Source organism: Simochromis diagramma, unplaced genomic scaffold (genome assembly GCF_900408965.1).
Source record: "Simochromis diagramma unplaced genomic scaffold, fSimDia1.1 OVJJ01000402.1, whole genome shotgun sequence".
Classification (NCBI taxonomy): domain Eukaryota; kingdom Metazoa; phylum Chordata; class Actinopteri; order Cichliformes; family Cichlidae; genus Simochromis; species Simochromis diagramma.
Window position 1 is genome coordinate 4,626,432 of NW_024386972.1, and position 17,123 is coordinate 4,643,554.

Genomic DNA, 17,123 nt, shown 5'->3' on the forward strand with positions numbered 1-17,123 from the left:
GAACCAATTAGAGCAATAACGACAATTAAGGGTTTATGAATAATGGGATTGTTGGAGTTCAGGCTGGAAACTTGAACATTTCCCATTTTTCCCTCTGAAATTCCAGTTGCAGTTCCTTGTGTCGATGCCTGCTGTTTCCACCCGTCCACCACCTCAACATCCACCTGTAAGCAGCTTGAGTGATAAACCTACGTGTCAAACTCTATATTCTACTGCTGTAATGAATCATTTAGAAAAGACTGAAGAAAGTTCATCTGCGTAACTAGGCTAAAAGTCAAATGATATTTTATCCCTCTCATGCTAGTCATTTGGAAGTCATTTCCTCCAGGGTTTGCCTTACGCCAGTCACTTCAATTCAAAAGAAAGTGAAGCAACAAAATTTACTGATCACTGGAAGCTTTTTTTGTTTTTTTTCTACCTGTCAGAGTTGTGCCTTTTTAACAGAGACAAAGAGCAGCAGGGAAGATCCAAATCTAAGCAATCCTCTCAGCACCCTGAAATTTCTCTGCCTCATCTAAGGTTGTTTTCGCCACGCTGACCTCGTTCCTGCTTGGAGCGCGTGCGGCGTCTGTTTGTCGTGTCACAGCAGCGTTGTTGTTAAGACACTGCTGAACTCTGGGTGACTTTCTCACAGGGGCCAAGTCCAGCTCCAAGTTTATGATCCAGCCAGTGAATGTGTGAAACTTCACCGTGTGTGTGCGTGTGTGTGCGTGTGTGTGTGTGAGCTCGAGGGGCAAACAGACAAACGCCTGCCAGGATGTCCAGATAAATCCAAATTTCAGAAGCGACCAACCGAAGCTAATCATTCCTCTAGTAATTCCTGCTTTGATCAAATTATCTTTATTCAGTAGCACATTTAATGGGGCTACTTTTCTTCAAACTCTGTGAGTACAAGCTCAGATAATCGAATGTGACCCTGAATAGGCTTGCATGAATTAACAATTGCCTTTAATGACAACGCCTGAGGGAAACAATGGAGTGACCTTAACCATAAGTGTTTTGTTTATCCGACACATAAGGAGAAAAATGCTTGTGACTGACACTGATTGACCTCGCAAAGCTTCCAGCTGGTATGACCATTTCCTGTAATCCTCCTCCTTGAAGTCATGGGGTTGTGGCGAGTTTAACCGATAAATAAATGCCACATAAAAACGCCAATGGAAAAAGCTCCTAATAAATTATGACTGGCTCAGTTTCAAAGTTAATACAGTGTATTAACAGACAGCATCTTGAGTGCAACGTGTTGTTAAATGGAAGAGGTAAACTGGCAGGTTTTTAGTATTTAATGTTTCTTCTGTCTAAATAAAGAAAAATATTATATTATCATCTGATCTACATGTTAAATACCAACCTGTGTCATTTTTGCCAGATCCAGTGAAGGCCTCTGTTTGTGTGTGTCATCTGGTCTCCTGCGCTTCACACCAGTCTTCTTCTCATTGAGGACGCATGGCTGTGAGCGACTACGGGGAAGACCCCCCTGTCCTCCACGGCGTTCCAGTTCTGGAGTGGAGTCGGGGGAGCTGGGAGGTGACGGTCCACGAGGCTCAGGGAGGCAAATTTGTTCATGAGAGAGGTAGAGGGGCTGCGATGAAGGGTCGGAGGACAGGGGCACTGAGGAAGAGGAGGAGGGAGTCAGGCTGGTGAACGCAGAAGACCATGGAGGGCGCTGGGTGAAAGACGGCAGCTCAAGGGTGTTGGATCGGGCAGGCAGGCTGAAACTGGAGCTGCGCTGCATGCCCGCGAAGCCACTCTGCATGTTTCCAATACTGCTGCGTTGGACGCTTCCTCCACTGTGGCACCTCCGCTTTTCCACAGCTGTCCACACGCGAGAGCCCTGAGGACGCCAGGAAGAGCGACAACCACTGAGCTCGTCTGAACAAGACAGGGACCGGCACTGTCGTTTGCTGGGGGGAGCGGTGGAGTGCGAGGCCTCAGTTAGGCTTAGGTCCTGCAACAAGTTAGTGATTGTGCTTGAAGTGGAGCCAACATCCCAGTCCCAGTGGGCAGAACTTGTGTGCACTTCTGGCAGAACATCCCACAGGCTCTCCAGGCTGGTTCCAACTGGCCTCCGCTGTATGGCACACCTGTGACCCATGTCCCTCCACCGGCTTGTGTCTGCAACAAACAGACCACATTTATATGAATGAAACTGCCTTTAAAAAACAAAAGACACCCAAACACAATCCCACCTACAATATGGGAAACAATGTAAGGGCTAAACTTGAACTGAAAGTGTGTTGATCAATCAACAGCTGCCCACAGATCTTAATGCAGTGTTCAAACTCCAGTGCTAATCTGTTAGTTTCCCTCTTTTTTCACTTCAGTCTCTTCAGCAGTTTTCAACAACAGCTCCATACTCATGCAGGACTGCAAATTTACTCCCTAGTGTCAAATTTACACAAAGATTTTAAAAATATATTAAGATACAATTAAAAATCCACCATTATACACCCCTGCAGCACTGTGCAAACTCCTTTAGGAGATGAATCTCAAACAAAGAAAATTGCTTTTAGTCCTAGGTACTACAATTGTTTAGTACCCGCAACTTATGCAATGCATAAGCATGGGTGTCACCATGTGTACTTTGTGTTGACACTACTCACTGCTTTGTTTAATTGGCACTAAAAATAAATACTGCCCTGCAGCCACTGCTTTAGCATCACCGTCTGTAAGTACAGCTGATTGGAAAAGGGAATGGAGCTCAACGTCCAACTGACTCAACATGCCTGAGCAAATGTCAATAAGCTTCTAACTACAGCTTTTCATCTCTTCGTTGAGATTTACAAGAGCGATGCATCAGACCAGCTCGGTATTTGCAGTCAATGGTCAGATATTCTCCGAAACCAAAGCTACCATGCAAACACCTGTTATCGTCATAGAAACAACACTCGTAAACCACAGAACAGATATGCCAAATGAACTGGTTGGTCAACTCTGAGTCAGATACTAAACATCGAGGCCACTGCCCACTTCTGGTATGCAAAAGGTCTATTCTTCTTCACTGGAGATAAAATTCCCCAAAATGCCATCCACAATACACGGGTAGGACAAAGAACAAAAGGCCTTCTGGTACAGCTCTGTTCTATGCCAGGACATTTTCAATTCTTACACACTCAATGCCAAGTAACTGCAAGGACATAATACATCCAATTATACAAAACAGAGACTGTAAAGTATGTCCTACTGCTAGAAGAAAACTAAAGATATGACTCTTTTGCAGCATGTCTGGAGTATTGAAGCATCAAGGAGTGCCGCAAAATTTAAATTAATGCTAAACAACCAACACAAAGTCGTTACTGTATTATTTTTGTTGGCAAAAACACCTGCCAGACATGTTTCACCAAACACAAAGTTTACAATGAACAAAATGCACTAGACTTGCTTTAATCATCCATCTAGACCATCTAGTACATAACTACTTTATAACAACACTTCCTGTCCTGTTTGTTATTGTAACCAATGTGCAACATGTAAATAAGTTAAAGAGGGATCTAAGATTTTATCCATGTCACATAATGCAAACCTTTACCCATGAGTCCGCAAGAGAAAAGTGCTGTCCCCTGGCTCATGGTCTGTGCCTGGAACTGTAGAAAAAGAAAAAGAAAAAAAGAAACTTTTCAGCTTACAGGAAAGCCACAAAAATAAAATGTAGAACAGGCTTTAATAATTACAAGTCAGTAAACCAACAAATAAAAAGAAGCAAAAACAACAACTACTGGAAAGACAGATTCTGTGTATGTGTTACTGGTCCTACGTGCAACTCAGCAATGCAGAGAAAGAGAGAGAGAGCATTCCATCATAAATTCCTCTGATGGATGCTCAGCCCGTGAACATGATGACTTCATTTCATGGGACTAAGAGGGCAAAGTCAGTCCATATTAGTGGGGGAATTTTTACTCTGTGCTGAGTCAGAGCTGCTTATCCTAGTAGATAGAGCACTATAATACTCGTTTCTAGTGAATCTGTGAATATCATTTTGGTAACAAAATGTGGGGTGGGGGGGTTCAACAGAGTGGATTATTACTGACTAAGATTTTGTAACTCTGGTTAAAGTTGGCAAATTAGAAAAATAAAATGCAGAATCATAAAAGTGCTATGGAGTAATGAGTGGCCAGCAATAACTTCCTAAACCTGAGCAGAACATTGTCCTCTTCCTCATTGGGTGAAGTCTCGTGGTTAGGTTGTGTCATTTTATGTAAACATGTGAAATGACACACAGAGACACACACTCACAAAACATCTGCTCACATGAATAAAAAATAACCTCTTACCGGGACAAAATTTGTGCGTTTGGTTGTTACATCATCGGCACCCTTCTTTTCCAGTGTTTTGGGGTAAATGATCACCATGGCAACGCACATGCTTGTCCCACGTCGTTACGGTAATGCCAAGTTAAGCTGGAGGACATCTCGATGAGCACGGCGTTAGCAGACTGATTTCTCATAAATTAAAGACGCCCACCCTCGGCTCCTCCCAGAATGTGCTTCACTCCTCGGTCCAATCCTGAGCAGACACACAAAGATGAGCCCAGGATTATAATTCAGTACATTTCTGACATTCTGTCGACCATATAAGCAGAGAACCATCAAGCAGGAGGAGAAGACAAACTCCTTTTTATGGAGGGACACTATCATCATCTCAGCTTCAACTACTAAACTCCTAATGATATCAAAAGTTAATCTTAAAAGTCTTACAGGAAATCTCTCTCCTTGAGAATAGTTAGAGCTACAGTCACATTAGCAGCTGTCGGGCTGTATGCTTTGAGCTATATGCTAATGTGGGCATGCAATGAAAATAATAACATGCTTATGCTATGTAAAACATTACCCATTTGTCATGTTCCAGTTGTAACTTTCCAACAATTTTACAAAAATTTACACGATGTATTCAGCTAAGTAATCAAACTATAACACAAGTAAATGTCCTCGTGTCAGATTCAAACCCAAACCTCTCCATTAGTCTTACAGCACACAGGTCTCCTGCTCTACCCAGTGATCTAAACCAATCCCAGAACATTTTGTAAAAACCCAATAATTCTAATTCTACCACACCTAGAAGCAAAACTTAAAAAGTGGGTCAGGGCTTTCCCCACCTGATCACCAGTACATTTGCTCTTCAAATCATCAGGAGACAATTCAACTGTTGCATACATCTGCCTTGTTACAAGGAGTCACCACAGCAGGTAGCTCCACGTTTGATTTGGCAGTTTTACGCCGGATGCCCTTTCTCATCCATCCCCAAAGGGGGATTTGTGTCACTGTTTAAACACTGAAATACATTCTCACTCTTACTGTAGCTGTATAAAATGGGAAAATGTGCAAATGTCACATTCTTTATAAGGTTTCATCTTGTTACTATAAAAGCCAACTTGTAAGTCAACCCCTTCTTTGGTCATTTGGATGGCACAAATAGCATGCATCAAGGGAGAGAATTAGGTAAAAAAAAATGTTTCACAGCTAAATCTAAACAGGTTTCATAGTCTACTTCAATTAATACTTACTAATACTTGTATTTATTTATTTTTTTAACAATGCTTATTAGCAAGTACTGTAATAAGGACTACATGGGGTAACCTGTCACCATTAGGTCAAACTAAACAGTACAAAGCTAGTTAGGATGGTTTGATCAGATTAAATTATACCCTGGGTAGATAATGCATGCTTAGTTTAAGTCTATCAAATGATTTCAATCACTGGCCTGTTAACGTTGCACAGGCACGCACACTTATGACAACCATGAAACCACAAATAACACATTCTTTCACGAATGAGCAAGCTTTTAACTTTTTAGATCTAACTTGCATGTGCAGAGATGAGCATTTAATACTGATAAATTCTCCAACTCGCCCGTCACTCTACACAGGAGCATCCTGTTCAACATCTGGAAGATAGATAGTGGAAATTTCAAGGAGGTCAATGGCTCGACAAGCTCTGTTTATTATTCTCAGTGGAGTAAACATTCCCAGCAAACACTCGCTTTGATTGACAAGGCGTCACCTATTTCGTCATGCTGCCATCGATAGATTAATATTACAAGGTGTTTCACTTCCATGCTCTCTCCAACCTAACAACAAAAGTGGAACTCTATACCTTGTTTTATTTTTGCCTGTTTTTATAGTACAGAGAGCAAGTTTCCTCAAAAGTGTTCCATTAAGCACACAGCAAGGAATAGAGCAAAGTCAAAGTTGTGTAATTGAATCCTCAGGGGCTGGCTGGGAATAGCTGACCTTGCGGTTATCAAAACAACCTTCTTCGTATTAATGCTGCGCCATGATTACAGTAAAACTGCTGATTAGTCACAGATATAAATCTATATAATCATCATGAAGAATTTTACAACCACTAGATCAGTACCACACGAAGCCAAGTAAGATAGGCGACTGAAATAAAGTGAAGTGGACACAAGCTCTCCGTACGTTGCATGCAAGGTCAGAGGGTGTGCACTTAAATGACAGAACAACTGCAAGTGGAGAAAAAAAAAAGGGGGGGGGGGGGGGGGGAGATGGTGCATGCAAAACAAAAGAGTGCTTTGTGCAGAAGATGAGACACCGTGGGAAACAATAAAGGCGACATCTGAGGTTGCCGGCGGTGGGGTAAAGTGTGTGTGCGTGAGGGATGTTGGGGGAAGAGCATCACAAGACCCTGCAGGAGCTGACATGCTGAAGGTGGCATTTGCATTCGGCATATGATTTCCATTACAAGCACTTACCACATGAAGAAAACAACTTAACTAGAAGGACGTTTTTAGCAGAGTTATATAAAACAAGATCAACACCACTCAAGGATGTCTGGCAGTTTTAACTTGTGGCCTGTGTGTTGAGAAAAGGACACATAAAAGCCTGAAGCTGGAGTGGGTCAGGCCGATTACACTGTGCATGAGTATTAACCTCAGAGATCTGTTTCACTGCAGAGATAGCTATGGATGTGCTTGGACAGAGGAAACAGTTGTTTATATATTACACTGAATGACTTGGTGACATACGTAAGCGACATTAACAAAGAGAAAAGAAAGTTTGCCCAAACATGAGAAAAGTTCTGACATTTATTTGAACAAAGAGGTAATTAAATTACGTCTCCCTTCCCTAGAAGGATGGAAAAAGACAAAATCGAGTCCTACATTCTTGATTCTAAAATTGTAAACAACCACCGCTGTAGCAGCGGCTTAATCATCTTTCTCATGCTTGGGCATTTCATTTTTATCCCACAAATCCCATCTCCCATAAATCTGAACTGAGTGCTTTAAATGGGTGAGGTTTATGACATAATTATAAACATTCCTCGGCTCCATGACATGAGTTGAATACACAATTATAAAAGCCTAACCTTGCAGCCTTTAAAAGCCATTTAAACTTGTGTCAGTGTGTGAATAAGTTCTGGCAAAGGCTAGCTTGGTCTGCCTTTTCTTGTACAGACAAACCTGTAAAACAAATGTGGAAGCCATACCATAGCATGACTAGTGCTTAATGGTTACACCCAACCCACTCACCTAATACTGCATGCACAGCTGTGCTCATAGACGGTGTAATCTGCCAAATGAGGTATCTAGAATTTCTGCCCAAGGGGTGCCACTCCCCTTCTGATGTCAAAACTCGAATCACCTCCATTAACGATGCTGGCATTATCGGGAATCAGTGGGAGTCTCTATGGTTCTGCAGCGCGATAACGCTTTATCTGAGCCAGGGCAGCTGACACTATGACAACTGAGAAGTCTAATCTCTATAAAAGGGGAACAACGTTGCAGGACGTGCTCCTCAGACGTGGCCTTCCATCACATGCAAACAGGCTGCTGACTGACTGCAGCAAAGACTGCAGTGACAGCAGCCAAGTCTGCAGTGACAGCAGCCCTTCTGAAACACAACAATAAGCCGCCTTGGGCAAGCTGATGGGACTCCACGCTTCCTTTGTGGTCACTAGAAGGCTTTCAACCATCGCAGCTTTAGGTTGTCAGAAACAGAAAGCTATGGCACAGCGTAAATGAGATAGGACACGACAGGAAACCACAGAATTGATTGGGTCAAGTTAAAGCAAATGTCTGCTTTAAAGTCAGCCAAGGTCTCAAAACCTCCAGATACCCTACTGTTTTTTCTATGAAAAAAGAAAAGAAATGACACTTTTTTTTAACTTAAACTGGGTTTGCACATCTAAAATAAGTGCACCCCTGTTTCGTCAATTTGAACAGCTTTGCCATACATGACTTACGGTGTAATCCCATGGGGTGGGCCACCATTATATAAGGATTTAGCAGCTTTGTGTCTGATGGGCAATCAGAGCTAATACTAATCCATCTATATAGCACTTGGACAGCTGGTGGAAAACAACACAGATATGATTGTTTTAGCCCCAAATCAAGTGTATAATACACTTCTAAACTACTTATAAGATTATTATGTACCCATTTGAAAGATATCGCAGTGCTTAAATTTAAAGCTCTCGTCTGGGTACACTGATACACAAAACATCTTGTGATGGCGAGGATGTCAAGCTAAATTTCCACGCATCCTCTTTTGATGTGCACAAAAGAATGGCAGCTGGAGCTGTGTCCTGCCCTCAACAATCCCAGGATTGTGGCCATCTCAATAATCTGAGCATCTGCTGAGCACCTGAGATGGCCAGACTTAAAAACGAACTGAGGGATTTATGCTGCTCTTCATGACTGCACCACTTGTGAAAGGAATGCTGGGTAAATGCCTGGCTGTGGCTCTCTGCAGAAACACTCCCTTGGAAAGAATATGCATGTTCCTAAAAAGCTTGTTTCCCCAAGCTGTTGGCACTGATGTTGTTCATCTTAGAGCTGCATGCAGGCCCCATATTTGGACTCGCATTTGAACAGTCTCTAATGACATGGTGGTGTTTGAATTAATATAGCTAGTGATACTACATCATAGACCAGATATGTGAATGACATAGTGTCAAACTAGTGTTGCTTTTTTGTATCTGTGGATGTGCTGGAACATACATCCAAATTTAAAACAATATCAACATGCAGAATTCTTACTATGAAATTCAAGATTTTGAAACCTGAAACTTTCTTTGTTGGTACTCTCATAAGCTGGTCTCACAAAGGGCAGGTGCTACTAAGTACTGTCACGGCTGACTGACTGAAATGAAATTTATGAAACTCATTGTAGGAGGCAGGCTAGCCCACAGCTGTCTGCATGTTCACAGAAATTAGGCTATGTCAAACAGGAGGTGCACTACATTTAAAGCAGTGAGTGAATAGTCAGAAATGAGCATGGCTGGGAGGCTTCAATAGCAGTTATCAGACTCAGTTGAGGGCCTGGGGTACAGCCAAGGTCTCACAAGCATGCAGCTGCCCACTTACCATAAACACAAAGGCTCAGCATGGCTATGCATGGCAGCCAAGGAGGCCTACGTTTTAAAGCAGGCCTGCTGTTTAATTTTCTCATACATAATCACTTGCACTGTATACATTTGTCCAGAACAACGGCTTTGTGGATCTCTGTAATCAAGGCTTTCAACAAACTTGTCCAAGTTGGAGAGAAATGCTGTCCACTTGAATTCTAAATCTAGCCAAGTCACTTAATTACAGAGGCTTGAAGACACAACAACGACATTGGAATAGCATTGCATGTTAATGGACCAAAATAAGAATAAGGCACATTGAGTGGACATTATAATGCAGGGGAGAGACTACTCCTGGGGTTTACATGCAGGAATTTATCCAACCTAAACACTGCCTTCCCTCTGACTACATACCATGTAGTCCCAACATTGTCTCATGGAAGTGAACAATGCTGCAACAATGGCATTACAGTACACAGGATATTTACATATTGTTTAAGGAAAGTTCTGATAGGCAGTCACTTGTGTCCTTGAGCTAAAACTGTTTAACAGTTTTTCAGAGGAGCTTGCCAACCATCCAGGTGGATGCCTCTTAATTTTAGAAGAAAAGGCCCTGAAAACTAAGCTAGTCCAAGTTACCAACACAAACACTCCCTTAAACCCCTTTTCTAAAATCCTTTATGAAAGGGAAATGAGTCTGGCAAAGAAATTACTGTGATGGGAGCTCACAGAAGCAAACAGGATTATGACAGAAAGGCCACAAGCTGCTAATTGTGAAAAATAAATATTACACATGCATGTACAGAAAGTAAAAAATAAATACATCTGTACTTCAAGGACAAGTCACCTAATGTAACCCTAATAAATGATACAAGCCACCTATAAATTTTATCAGACCCAATTATAGCTATGGGACACAGCCAGTAGTTCAGGTTTAACAAGTTAACAAGTTCTTGTGTTTATGATCCCAACATCCACTTAAATTGCAGAATCTGTTGGACTGTGTATCAGCCAGTCCTGACTTCATACCCGAGGGTAAGGTTGGTAAGATAAAGATAAGAAAAACAGCATAGAGTGTAACTACACACGGATCTGAGAAATAGATGGGCCACCAATGTCCCACCAGCAAATAAATACCTGTAAAATGTATTTTAAAAGTCTTATACATTTGTCACTAACAAACCAACACTGACTTCTTTTGCAATGCGTGAGGGAAAATCCAGTATGAGATCAGAATGTCTGGACTTCAAAGTTTCACACACGGTCACTTTACAAGTGTATGTGGATGAATTTATACTTACTGTCAAAAATGCTGAGTGGATGAATGAACAAACTTACTATTATATATTTTTTTATATATAATTATTATAAGTCCCTACAATATTTAATCACAAATTATAGTGACAAAACATAAATATAATAAGCGGCAGAAGACAAAATCATTTACAGTAGAATTTATGCAAGTAATAACCTAGGCAAAACACAAAAAGGGCATGGCTAAGGCAGTACACAAGAGGAAAAGTTGCTAAGCTAACTAACTACTACTTTTAGCTATGTTTTGTTTTCACCGACAACACTTTGCTGGGAGTTACTTCTAATGTGTCACCATAAATATTACATTAACAGAAACCACGCACTTTCAAAACACAGAGGAACATCGCACCTCACTCTTTATGACATAGTAGTAACAGATTCAAAGTTAGCTAAGCCAGAAAGTTTTTTTAGACTAAAAACTGCCACTCACAATCATCACGGTGAGCGTCTCGTATCTTCAACAACCACCGGGCAACTGGTTAGTTTCGGTTGACCGTGTTGAGTTTTGTTTTACTAAAGAAAAAAAAAGAACAGGAAGCTTACTTCAGCTCAAGGCAGCTCCTGCAGACTACAACATTAACCCAGTGCTCTACTGTCCAACAAGACTGCACGCTAATGAGCCTGTGACAACATACGCGAGCCGTACCACTTTGGGTAGGGGCGAGGGGTGTCCCACGAGTTATTTATGCTACAATTTTTTTTAGTTTTCTCATATTCTTTGCGTTTCTTTAGTTTATTTATACCTCATACACAATTCAGTCGAAGCTTGTTATGGTAGAAATGAAAATATTATCCTCTGATGTTTTTTGTAAAAGAGACCACCCCGCGCCTACAACTAATGGTCTGAGCAACCCTGTTGTAATGAAAAGTAATCACAGTTTTGATCTGAGCATATAGACAGGGTACTTTCACAATACACAGCAGTGTAACATGATAACCTACCGAGTGCATGTGACTTACAGACAGGGTGAGGGAGTAAAATGCATGTTCTATATACATAGCTTGTTCCACCTTACATTATCAGTTCCAGTACAGCACAGGCCAATCCTGAATAAATAGATTTATTGCAAGCAGATGTTCTTCCAGGAACTAAATTCAGTCTTTATCATGACCTACAGCAGCAAAGCCATACAAGTTTAGCTTTTCATACATGCACACACAAACGCTGTGCAGCTGGTGTATATGTGGTAACCTGCACACAATATTTGCTTGCCTTCTAACTTCTTAAACATATAAAACAGATGTGTGCTTGTGGTCGTTGTACACTTTTATCAGTTTATTTAAACAAGTATTTTTTACAAGAGGTGGGTATCTCACCTTAAAGTTGGTTTAGCTCACTGTTTGTTTAAATATGGGTCCACTGGATGAGCCAGTGGCAATTCAATTCATGAAGTCCATGCTTTTTCTATGCATTGTTAAAGGACTGCAAATTATCATCCCTGTCCCATAACATTATGTACAGTAAATCAATATATTTCCTAGGAGCTGGAATTAATATAGTGGGCCTCAGAAGGGTGGGGAGCTGAGGCTCACCCCTGGCAGACACTATTGTTAATCAAGGAGTAACATCTGTTGTGTGCCTCTAATCTCCCCCAGACTGTCAGGCTGTCCTCATCGGTTTTAGACTGTCTGCCTTTTGTGTTAAAGGGCACCCAGGATTTGTCTCTTCTACTATCCGGGCTAGAGTTTTGGGGTTTTTCACAAAATCCCTATAGAGAAGGTATTTAGCAAACAGATAATAAGACAAACTTTTGGCTTTTCTGTTTCATAGCATTAAAAGTCACTCTTTAGGAAGAAAGAACCTTGCAGAACAGGGGTGGAAGTCTTCCTGTTCAACAGGTTTGCTAGTGTGTGTTGTGACTATCACAACCAGGGGGCAGTGTGCACCAATTATAGTGTAGGAAAACGCTACAAAAAGTAACCTGGAGTGTGTTTGCTGATGTAGCTACAAATTATGGTGTTTTTGCATATTTCTTTATGATTTTTGTTAATAAATCTGTAGCTAGCATATGGTTAACAGTAAATAGGGAGTTATTTTCCAGCTCCATTTACTGAGACCCCATGCAGAATGCTATACGCCATCTGGGGTTCACACTGTGGCTGGAGACAGATGGCTAAAAGACTCCTGTTACAGGAGCCATCCCTTCTCAACTTTAATGAACAGTTAATCCTCTCTATCACACAGCATAATTTCCTATTATATCAGATAATTCGAAGCAAATGCAATTAAAATTAAACTTTAGAAACTCGTACCATAGCACAGCCCAGTTCCAGTGGTGAATGAAGAAAGGGGAGTGCATCTATTTTGTATGTGCTGCTTCTGTTTGCTTGTTATGTAATCGAAAAACATAAATCCTTAATACAGAATCAACATTTTTAAAATGCAGTTTGCCTGAGCAGGTGACCCCTGATTAAAGGAAAAACACTGACACCATTTGTCAAAATGCAGAAGTACATTCATTTCATAAATTGCCTGTTGCTGAGTTTTTATGTTTTGTTTTGTTTTTACAGTGACTCTCTGGTGTACTCGGTAGGATACTGTAACTACAGACAGGGCATAAAAAGAACATATGGCTTTCATGGAAGTCCATTAAACTTCACTGCTTCTCATCTATCCCACTAATCCTCACCCATAATGTTTATAGCCAAGTTAATTGAACTGGCACATCTCTGTGGGATTGGAGATCCCTTCTAAGAGGTTCTAAAGCCACTTTTTTTTTTTTGCCAAAGCATGCACATTGCTAAAACCACTATGGCTTCTGAAAGAGGTGCAGCTGTTTGACCAGTAACAGTTCTTCAAGTGACTGTGTGGGTGGGTTATTTAGGGGAAAAAAGGGCCAAAGAGCCTAGTTTAATTTTCCACCAACATAATGCTTACATAATGAAGTGAACAACAAATAATAGTTTGGGATACATTTCTACATTACGAGCCAATGAAGTGGTCACTTTTTCTCATATGGACAGTGACTTTGACTAAGTGATGCTAATGCATTAAATCAATTAATAATACCTTAGTATAAAATGTAAAAAAATAAATAAAGAAACATTTCTCACTTTTCCTGCATTCATAACTATGAGCATTATAGTAAGCAAATGCACTTAAATGGTTTAAGTGAAAATACTTTAATATACAGTGTTATTATAGCACAGTATACATTAAAAAAAGCACACTATCATTGATGCATTAGCAAGCTTTCAGTCTTCTAGCAGCTTGAGCTTGTTGTGCATACTTCATTGAGTATATGTGGAAGTGGTGTTCAGACACTTTACATACATATACTGCATTAACAATGAAGAACAAGCCACTGCACCCAAAAGCATTGCAAAGTAAAAGTACCGCATGCAAGTGCTACTATCAAAATATAATGTAAGTAACTGTAAGTTCCAGTATCTTTGACAATTACTAAAATGCACTGGCCATTGTCAGTGTTTGTCTAGGAAGGTCTAAGAGGTTTTAAGTGTGCTTATTCTGAAGTTTGGCCCACACAAGAAGAAAAACGGAGCACAATATTTTGAAGCCAGCAATTGATTTTCACAGTTTACTGTGAGTCAAGTTTATTGAGGTTACTCTGGAGCAATGTGGTTTACTTTGAGACAGTGAAAACAAAGACATTATTTTACTCCTACAGCAAGTGTCTTTTGTTGTATCATTTCAAGTACAGAACACAGCACCCATTTCAACAGATATGAATACATTATATAATAAGTAATGTGTCATCAGTGCAACGAGGGACTTTTTAGAGAGTAATTTAAATATTTCATATGTTTTTCAGTAAATAGTGCAGCCACATGAAATAACATAACCTGTTATAGAAATGTTTGGAGTGGCTAACTAAGAGCAGTTTGTGCAGTTTTTGAGGATCCCTGAGGTCCTTGACGATCCACCCTCTCATTTTCCATGTACACCTGCACCGACTGCCACAGCGCCTTGATGTTCCCCTCGCCAAATCCCGTTGCCCCTCTTCGCTCAATCAGCTCGAGAAAGAAGGTGTTCTCAGCAAATATGGGCTTGGTGAACACCTGTAGAAGATGTCTGAAAGGGGAAAAGCAGCACAGTAGATTCACTTTCAGCCTCGGGACTGTTTCCGCAACTTTTCATTGGTGAATACAAAAAAAAAAAAAATAAAAAAAAAAAAAAAATTGTGGTTCGTGTCTTTCATCATTATTGCAGCAATTTTAAACGAAGTCAAGCAGTTTTCACATGCATGTTGCAAGCCAAACGGGCTTCTGTAATTGTACTGAATAGTAAAACAGGAACATGTCCTCATTTTAATAGAGATGACTGGTAAGATTGTTTGCTGACATTGAGCAGCCATACATCACACAAAACTTTCACAGTGTTTCACTTATTTAATAAGATAATGCCAAAGATAGTTAAAAGAAACCATTGACTAAAACAATTTACAAGAGAGGCATTCTTTGAAGGCTGTGAGAGATTACAACTCTTGATTGGCTCTTACCTTTTACTTTCACTGGATGCTCTCTGTGATAAAGGATCCTGGTGCAGGTCTGTATCCAGGAGAATCCCATGCTGTGCTAGCATCTGGGGGCTGTGACCTGCTTCCTCTATTTCCTGCTGTTTTCCCAGCTGCCACAGCGAATGGGATGGGTTTAAAAAGATGGAAAACTTGTTACAAAGTCTGTAATTATAGTGTTTGCTCCTGTGATTACTGGTACAAAGCAGACCCTGTTCTCCTTCTGTGTGGTGATGGCATAACCTTGAAAAGTGTGATAATGACTTGGATTATGTGTTCTAGTGGGAGAAGTTTGCCTTCAAAGCCCTCTTTTCTTTGATATCGTTTTCAGCCTTAAGTCACAGTTCAGCTAGGTTTTAGGCATAACTACTTTGTTAAGTGTGGTAATATATCATGGTTTGGATCAAAATGTACCCTTTTAACAAGATCTGAAAAATCTCTGAAAGCCTGCCTTGCAGGAAGTATGAGGACAAGCTTCTCCCAAATTCCCAAAATTTCAAAATCCAGGCCAGCTATGTAAATTAAACAGAACTATAATGTGAAAATATGAATAAAACACAGGTCGCTTCTTGCAGTGATTATAGTTCAAAATCATTCAAACCTGAGTGTAATAGGCTGGAGGAGGGGAGGAAAATTGTACGCCAGCTTCAGCCATCGTGTGCGCAGTAGAAACAATGTTTTTGGTGTACAGCCCAATGTGCTGGATCCCTGGGGCCCTATGCTGCTCCAAGAAGGTGTCAACCTGGTTCCGGCCTGACAAAGCAAATGCAAACAATGATGGCGGAGATCATAAATAGTGGCTTAAATTAGAAACTAGGGGTTTCTATTACCTTGTTCGGGCAGTGATTCCGCAATGACAAACTTGCAGTCAGGCTCCTTTTTGCCAGCAAAAGGAAGAGCGATGCCTGCTTTGCTGCACTTCCAGTACTCCATGGCAGTAAGTCGAAGCCCAATGCCCTCCTGGTTTATCACAAAACCTTCATCCGCGTCTTCATTACTATTCAGGAGAACAAACAGCCTTGAGATTACTGACACCACGCTGGGGAAAAGATATGGCAACAAATGCCTCGGAACAGTTTCTCACCTATCAATGAAAAACCTCTGAAAACCAAAGACCTTCTCGTACCACCCCATGACCTGGTGGGTTGTCTTCCTGGGGCAGGCATAAGTTATGTGATCAAAGTGTGTGACAGGACAAGACATGTCCTCTTCTCCCAAGCTCCAGTCCTTTTCAATGACATCAAACCCTGGCAAAAAGACTCCCTCATAGTTTGTCTTCTCAATTAGCGTGTGACACACGTTTCCCACAATTGATTTTACTACCGAGTAGGTGACAGGACCATTCACGTCCTCAACGGTGGTGGGAGGCACCAAGAAATTACAGCCCAGATCGCGTAGAACCTTGAATGACCTTTGGACATCCTCTACCTCGAAACACACGTTGTTTACAGTATCCACCGGATGAAGAGGGCTTAAATCATAAAGACATCCCAAAGAATTATTACCCTGCTTGTACTTCTCCAAGTCAGCCCGCTGTGGATCAATGGAGTATCTGTCAGCTAATCCCAGTATCCCTTCATTCAGTCCCACTCTGCTCTTACTGGGTCTCTCATTTACGACGAAAACTGCTGCTCCTTTCCTGAAAGCAAACTGCTTGGACTTGTCAGTTAATCTGGCAGCAAATAAATCAAACTTGAATTTAGAGACAAGGTCATTAGCTATTTTCTCCGCGTTAGAAACGTGGAGCGAGACGTGGTGTAACCGGCTCAAGAAAACAGCCATGTTTTCAGTGACGTTTTGAAAGGGGCGTGTCCAGAGAAAGCGGAACCCTTGATTCATAACCGAAAAGCCTATTTTTTTCAGTTACATCAGCATATACTTAACGCTTTTGCTATTCTTCACAGCTAGTTCAGAATTTAATTGGAATGTATTCAAAATATAATTTAAGAAATTAAACAATTTACAGACTCGCCATGGTTTCTATGCTGCTTATAAATATCGGATTTAATATCCATACGGATAATGTCATATT

The 17,123-nt window shown here is 40.9% G+C and overlaps 2 protein-coding genes across 4 annotated transcripts in view; both read right to left on the bottom strand.

The window, feature by feature from the left end:
• The window catches only part of fam53b (family with sequence similarity 53 member B), a 30,515-nt gene that overhangs the window by 3,235 nt on the left and 10,157 nt on the right, over positions 1–17,123 (bottom strand). Inside the window, exons 2-5 of one of the 3 annotated variants that reach the window (XM_040039151.1) lie at positions 11,047–11,208; positions 4,272–4,503; positions 3,524–3,584; positions 1,352–2,115 (exon numbers count right to left, since the gene is read on the bottom strand). In XM_040039151.1, coding sequence (XP_039895085.1) covers positions 1,352–2,115; positions 3,524–3,584; positions 4,272–4,361 — 915 coding nt within the window. In that variant the 5' untranslated portion in view covers positions 4,362–4,503; positions 11,047–11,208. Of the gene's footprint in view, positions 1–1,351; positions 2,116–3,523; positions 3,585–4,271; positions 4,504–11,046; positions 11,209–17,123 lie in introns of those variants that run through there. The other 2 variants (XM_040039152.1, XM_040039153.1) reach the window with 2 other exon arrangements.
• On the bottom strand, positions 13,855–16,979 carry hpdl (4-hydroxyphenylpyruvate dioxygenase-like). The gene is made up of 5 exons (XM_040039150.1): positions 16,176–16,979; positions 15,922–16,088; positions 15,693–15,844; positions 15,077–15,204; positions 13,855–14,649 (listed from the first exon to the last, which is right to left on the bottom strand). Exons 1-5 carry the CDS (start codon positions 16,928–16,930, stop codon positions 14,445–14,447), a joined length of 1,407 nt encoding a protein of 468 aa, XP_039895084.1. The 5' UTR covers positions 16,931–16,979; the 3' UTR covers positions 13,855–14,444.